Source organism: Micropterus dolomieu, linkage group LG14 (genome assembly GCF_021292245.1).
Source record: "Micropterus dolomieu isolate WLL.071019.BEF.003 ecotype Adirondacks linkage group LG14, ASM2129224v1, whole genome shotgun sequence".
Lineage (NCBI taxonomy): Eukaryota > Metazoa > Chordata > Actinopteri > Centrarchiformes > Centrarchidae > Micropterus > Micropterus dolomieu.
The window spans coordinates 27,547,285-27,554,568 of record NC_060163.1 but is presented as its reverse complement, the minus strand read 5'-3'; the positions used below and the strand labels follow the sequence as shown (position 1 = coordinate 27,554,568).

The 7,284-nt window shown below is 45.8% G+C and overlaps 1 protein-coding gene across 2 annotated transcripts in view; it reads right to left on the bottom strand.

The window, feature by feature from the left end:
* Positions 1-7,284, bottom strand: part of LOC123983432 (transcription factor COE3-like) — a 59,598-nt gene that overhangs the window by 33,188 nt on the left and 19,126 nt on the right. For both annotated transcript variants that reach the window (XM_046069686.1, XM_046069689.1), the window contains exon 7: positions 1,479-1,560. In XM_046069686.1, the coding sequence (XP_045925642.1) occupies positions 1,479-1,560 (82 nt within the window). The remainder of the gene's footprint in view (positions 1-1,478; positions 1,561-7,284) is intronic.

The following is a 7,284-nucleotide window of genomic DNA, read 5'->3' as shown; positions in this document are numbered from 1 at the left end:
GGGGGGGGGGGGGGGGGGGGGGGGGGGGGGGGGGGGGGGGGGTAGGCTGTGTTACTGTGTGACAGCAGACATATGGAAACTGTGAGGCTGCACAGCCTCCTTCAGCAACATGTCTTCTCTGTTTTCCTCTCACATCTTTAAATCCTCCTCTCTTTATCTCCACATTCTTCTCCTCTCCTTTATTTCCCTCTCCCTCCTCTGGTTTCCTTCTCTGCTCCACTCTCTTGATTCCTCTTCTCCTCTCTTGTTTCCTCCTCTGCTGTCCTCTCTGGTTTTCTTCTTTACTCTTGTTGCCACCTCTGCTCTCCTCTCTTGATTCCTCCTCTCCTCTCCTCTCTTGTTTCCTCCTCTCCTGTTTCCTCCTCTCCTCTCCTCTCTTGTTTCCTCCTCTCCTCTCCGTAATACGATAACACGGCTGATCAATAGTTAGAGGATCAATCACAGACTGGTTGTCGCTGATGGGCTGTCGGCTGCTCCTTGCTGTTAATTGGTTGATGAATGAAGCTCCTCGAGACGAGAGGAGCGCTCGCTGTGGAGGGTGCGTTTGATTTGAAGTGTCTTTTATCTCAGCAGTCAGTTAATCTCTCCCAGTATTATTTAGACACTCGGGGTTAATGGCTTCACAGTGAGACAGGAAACACTGAGTCAGCCCCACCACATGATGACCTGCCATGTAATCACGAACGAGATGAACGCCGAGCTTCCTGTGATCAGCCTCTACTGACAAACATTCAATTACATAATTTTATAAGAAGTGAATGACACAGCAGCTGCGGCAGCAGAACACAGCGTGGCGTTCTTCATTCTTATTATCTGAAAGACTCGCCATCCTCTCTCTTTGTTTCACTCTGAACACGAACGCCAGGTAACATTTTGTTTTCCTGGAAAGATGTAAACTGAACTGACTTTGGTATGAATTTAATCTGTCGGCTTTAAATGACAGTAACTAAACTAAAGGAGGAAGTAGCTAAAGTTCATGCTGTGGTGCTGGCTGGAGTCATCAATAAAGTTAATTGTGTTGATGTTTAAACTGAAGTGAATATGAATTTGTTATTCTTAACTTTATTCTTGGTTAAATTCTGATTTTGTTTTTTCCTGATTGAAGAGCCTCGTCTCTGTTTTCCAGGAAACTCAGATGCTATCCTATTTTATTATAAATAAATACTAAATAATATAAAATAAAACAATAAATGTTATATAAGATTTATGTAGGAATATAAATGAGTGTTTATTAGAAACGCTTAAAGCAGCTCGAACACAGAACAGTTGACATGTATATGAAAATAAAGCAGGACAGTGAGACGCACAGGCAGATAGACGGTTCCCTAACGACCTCTCATATTATATCTGCAAAGCAATAAGCCTCGGGCCGCCCTGCTGAAATGCATTATGGGTGCAGCAGGTCATCCAAAGCCATGTCCTGCCCTTTAGGGAAATGAATTCATCTTTTTAGATGCGTGTGTATGTGTGTGTGTTACCTGGAACCTCCTCATGTCTCGTGGGTTTCCAGCGTTTTTCAGACAATTCTGGTTACACTTCAGGAAGAACTTCAGGAAGAACCTGCACACACACAAAGACAGGACACGGTAATGATCACTTACTCTGCATCTATCACACGGGTCAGTAACAGCACCGATGTGAACTTCCCAAAGTGACTTGACTTGACAAAAGGAAAATATCGATTATCTGATAATATGATCTCGGTACTGGCAGCAGGACTGACTGAGGGATCATGAATAAATGAGGTTCCTCAGGGTTCTGTTCTAGATCTCATTCTGTTGTTTCATGCGTCTATATGCAGATGACACAACGTTCTACACATGAGAACACTGAGTTCTTTCTGCTGTCATTCCCTAATGCTCGCCGCACACTAGATGATAACTGGGACGATTTTAGGGACCGATTCGTCCTCGTAACAATCACGGGGGCCTTCCAAAGCAGAGACTGGTCGGAACAGATTATCAGCCTGAATGATCCCGTAGTGTGAGGCGTTTACAGACAGAATCTGAAGGTCGCTGACTGGATCAGAGGCTCCCTGATCAGAAACCTGCAGCCAATGAGAGCCAGAAACATCACCAGCGTGTCTAAAATTCCCTCCCTCAGCCTCGAGCTCATCCTTCACACTAAACCCGCTGCTCTGAGTAAATAATGTGTCAGACTCCCAGACAGAAACTAAAGCCAGACCAGCAGAAGGTAAACACAGACGACACCGTGTTGGCTCTAGCCCAAACCTGATCTCACCACCAGGTCCATCTGTTCTGGAGCTTTCTACTGAATCACACCATCTCCTCTCCAGTTTGAGTTTAATACTGTTCTGTTCATGTTTTAGAACATTATGGAACAAATATTTACATGGCTGTGGCTCAGGAGGGCGAGCGGGTCGTCCCGGATGGTCAGCCAGCACCCGATGTGTGAATGAGCAGCTCAAAGGTGGCTTTTAAAGAAGGAGAGACTATGTGTGTGTTGGTTAACATGTATGTGTCAGTACACGGGATGTAATCTGAGCACTCGTTCTCCCAGGAGAGAGGGAGGACGAAGGAGACAAAGGACAGAGTACGCCCCCCCCACCCCCAGATTGTGTCAGGTGACCTACATGTGTGGTTCTGTTGTTGCAGCAGAACCTCATTTGATTTGTCTAGACTTTTTTAAGAAGTGTGTGTGTGCGTGTGTGTGGTGTGTCGGGGGGGGGGGGGGGGGGGAGCTGAAGCCGTGCGACACGTACACTACCACAACATCACAGTGGTTTCCATGGTAACGGGTTGTAAACACACACAGAAGGACAAAAAGGAAATCTCTCTCAGGCGATGCGTTCGGTCTCTGAGGGTCTCGGCAGTATTGATTACCCAGCATTCCTTGCTGCTCGTCTCTAATGAGCCCGCAGAAGGACAAAGTGCTGACACCAAACACACACATCCAGTCTGAACAGATGCTCTGTAAACAAATCAGCCTTTTCTGGAAGATCAGCATGTTAGAGATATTCAAATAAAATCCATAACACAAACATTCTAACTGAACTTGTTAGTTGTGATGATGTTTCAGGTGTTTCCTGTCCAGGTGCTGCCGTCGTGCTCAGGTTCACTTCAGGTTCAGAGTGGTGTTCTTCTGCGTGCTGGCGGCAGCGGCGGCGGCAGCAGGAAGGTGCTCTCTGAGTGGATGAAGTCTCTCTGATGTTAGTCTGAAGATAGCCTCAGTGTGAGCGCGTGACCTCTGACCGCCGATCAGCTGATCTCTCTCACACATAGTCTTATCGCCATGGTAACCACCCAGCATCAGCAGTCTCAGCTGATCGTCACGTTATCTTCAGACGCACAGACTCAACTTATCTCCATGCTCCTCCTCACCTCCTTCCTCCTTATCTCCTCCTCTCCTCCCTTGTTTCCTCCCTCCTTCCATCTCCTCCTATCTCTTTTCTCCTCTGAATGGAGAGCGAGCGAGCGAGCGAGCGAGGTCGTAAATCTACACGCAGGACAGATTAAGCTTTCAATTTGTTATGTGATAAGCAGGGAAGACCCCGACACACACACACACACACACACACTCTATTACTGCTCATATTTACGAGCAGGAAATTAGGACGCATCGCAAATTTATCTCCAGGAAGAATGGAAGTCACACACACTGTCACTGAAAACACACACACACTCAGAAACACACACACTGCGCTGGAGTTAATGTGCTCTATGAGGTAGAAAATGTAGTCGCAGTGTGAGGAGGAATTATACTGACAGTAATGCACTGACACAGGGAGAGTGTGTGTGCTGAGGAATGGTTTATGTTTAGGGAGGATGAAGGGGAGCAGCAGCCATATTGAAATGAATCCCCAGTTAACAGTAATGTTATGGATCGTGTGTAGAACAGAAGAATTCAGCCAGTAAAATCACCCCAGGTACATCTCTGCAGACCTGTGTGTGAACCTGAACCTGATTCTACGCTGAATATTAGAACCGGGTCTGAACCAGGTCTGAAAATCCCTACAGCCCGGTCCTATACAGCGACGTGTTACCTGGTTTACAGCAGAAACTCACAAAGACTCTGATGTTTCAAAGACAACGTGAACAAACGATCTCCGTTAAAGCAAAACAACTGTGTTTAATATGTAAATGAGTTCTGCTGCTAACAAACACCTCTGAAGAGCAGTCAGAGCGTCGGAGATGATTAATGACAACTGCCAATTAGCAGCAGTGAGTTCACTGATTAACCAGCTGACGGAGGAGGAGAACCTGAAGGAAGGAGAGGCCAATCAGACACACTCCAGAATCAATAACAAGACATTACTCATAAATGTTCAATTCAGAACATGTCCAGGGGCCTCAGGGGCCCCACGTCCCAAACCCTGCCTCACCTCAGACCACAGAAACATGTTTCTGTTCCTTCCTAGGAAGGAACCCGGTCCTATCTTAGAACCGGACTTCAGCTGTTATACAAGCGTCCTGACTGACTAAGTGAGGAACCCCAAGTCAGGAAATCTAAGTCAGGAACCACAAGTCAGGAAATCTAAGTCAGGAACCACAAGTCAGGAAATCTAAGTCAGGAGCCATAAGTCAGGAAATCTAAATCAGGAACCATAAGCCAGGAACCCCAAGTCAGGAAATCTAAGTCAGGAACCCTAAGTCAAGAACCACAAGTCAAGAACCACAAGTCTGTAACACTAAGCCAGGAACCCCAAGTCAGAAAATCTAAGCCAGGAACCACAAGCCAGGAAATCTAAGTCAGGAACCCTAAGTCAGGAACCCCAAGTCAAGAACCACAAGTCTGTAACACTAAGCCAGGAATCCCAAGTCAGGAAATCTAAGTCAGGAGCCATAAGTCAGGAAATCTAAATCAGGAACCATAAGCCAGGAACCCCAAGTCAGGAAATCTAAGTCAGGAACCCTAAGTCAAGAACCACAAGTCAAGAACCACAAGTCTGTAACACTAAGCCAGGAACCCCAAGTCAGAAAATCTAAGCCAGGAACCACAAGCCAGGAAATCTAAGTCAGGAACCCTAAGTCAGGAACCCCAAGTCAAGAACCACAAGTCTGTAACACTAAGCCAGGAATCCCAAGTCAGGAAATCTAAGTCAGGAGCCATAAGTCAGGAAATCTAAATCAGGAACCATAAGCCAGGAACCCCAAGTCAGGAAATCTAAGTCAGGAACCCTAAGTCAAGAACCACAAGTCAAGAACCACAAGTCTGTAACACTAAGCCAGGAACCCCAAGTCAGAAAATCTAAGCCAGGAACCACAAGCCAGGAAATCTAAGTCAGGAACCCTAAGTCAGGAACCCCAAGTCAAGAACCACAAGTCTGTAACACTAAGCCAGGAATCCCAAGTCAGGAAATCTAAGTCAGGAGCCATAAGTCAGGAAATCTAAATCAGGAACCATAAGCCAGGAACCCCAAGTCAGGAAATCTAAGTCAGGAACCCTAAGTCAGGAACCCCAAGTCAAGAACCCCAAGTCTGTAACACTAAGCCAGGAACCCCAAGTCAGAAAATCTAAGTCAGGAACCCTAAGTCAGGAACCCCAAGTCAAGAACCACAAGTCTGTAACACTAAGCCAGGAACCACAAGTCAGGAAATCTAAGTCAGGAACCCCAAGTCAGGAAATCTAAGTCAGGAACCACAAGTCAGGAAACCTAAGTGAGGAACCACAAGTCAGGAAACCTAAGTCAGGAACCATAAGCCAGGAAGCACAAGCCAGGAACCCCAAGTCAGGAATCCCAGTTCAGGAACCCTAAGTTAGGGATCTTGCCAGGAACCCAAAACAAGATCTGATGAGATTCACTTGATGGCCAAAATGTTAAACATCTTGGTCCAGTCCTGGACTCCAGGTGAGCTGCTGTGAGGATATTTTGAGGAGATGCTCACAGTGACTTTACCTAAAAAACCTCAGTGGCCTTGGTGTCAACAGATTTTAGAAATAGTGTACAAAACTAATGTTGAGAGTTTTAACTTTCCACCGTCCTGCCTGATCTAAAGATGCAGATCTGAGAATAAACTTGTCAGAATAGTTGGCAAAGCCCAAAAGGCCTTGGCTTACAGAACAGACGAGGAAGAAAGCGAGGAGTGTCTCTTTTATCTTTCTATGCTGGCATAATGCAGGTCCTAACCTGATCCTGATTTTAACCTGAACCTTAAAACCTGGTCTGAAGAGCCCTTTGGGGTCATGAGACCATAATGTCCTCACTATGATGGCTGGTCCTCACAGACCGCAATACGAGAACACACACACACTGAGAGGCTAAACGCACTTTAAGACGTTAAAGTCCAACATTTCTGTTTGATAATGAATCATGAGAGAAACCTTAGACCCTCATCCTGTCTGTCCTGCTCCATTAGTCCGCTCCGTGTTCACAGCCGGCTGAGCTGCATGTTTAATTCATGCACACACACACACACACACACAGCGTTGATCGGTTCATGATCAGCATGATGAATCCTTTCGTCTCGACCTTTGACCTCTGCTGTAATTGGAGACCAGAGAAGCTGTCAGCCAGCAGTGTCTCCTCAGCATGCTTCTCTCCGTGTTCTTAGCATGTTCATAGTGATAATCCTACATGAAATTACTGAACTTCAGCACCATGGACAGAGTCTCAGGCTGTTTCTCAGAACCGAGTTCGCCAAGTTCGGACTTCTGTACTTTAAAGCTCGGACTTGGCAAGTTCAACTCTGGAGTACAAACTCCCAGGAACGGGAGCACGCAGTCAGTCATTCAGCAATTGGAACAGCAGCGGACATGATGACGGCCGGACCCGTTAGTGGGCGGGACCTCACATCTCCGAAAACGTCGCAGCAATTTTTAAAATCAGCTCTCTCTTGAGAAATCAACCACATATTTGGATTTTAAACAACTAAATTCCCTCATAAAAAATTCATTAAACCACGGACAGAGTCTCAGTCTACCCGCTGGCCTTCAGATGTACAGCTAAGATCCCTAAAACATGTTGTCAGTCTTCTGGAGGTCCAACAGTTGTTTCATCATCGGATGCATTTACTTTAAATATGACTCTGATATTAATGAAAGATACTGACACCTGGTTTATAGAAACTACTAACTAAAACATCTACTGTCACAGTACATGTGTACTGTCACAGGTTTTGTGAATGCTAATAAAGTTTTGTGTCCTTGATTGTATACTGAGTTGAATTTAGTTTGAAGAGACTGAATTGAACATGACAGCTGTGTGTGTGTGTGTGGTCAGATGTGTTTGGGCCTGTCGTTCTAATTAACACCAAATGCTGGACAGGTTTTCTGCTAATTAGCATCCACGGCTGGTTTGAACATGGAGCTAATTAACAGCTATTA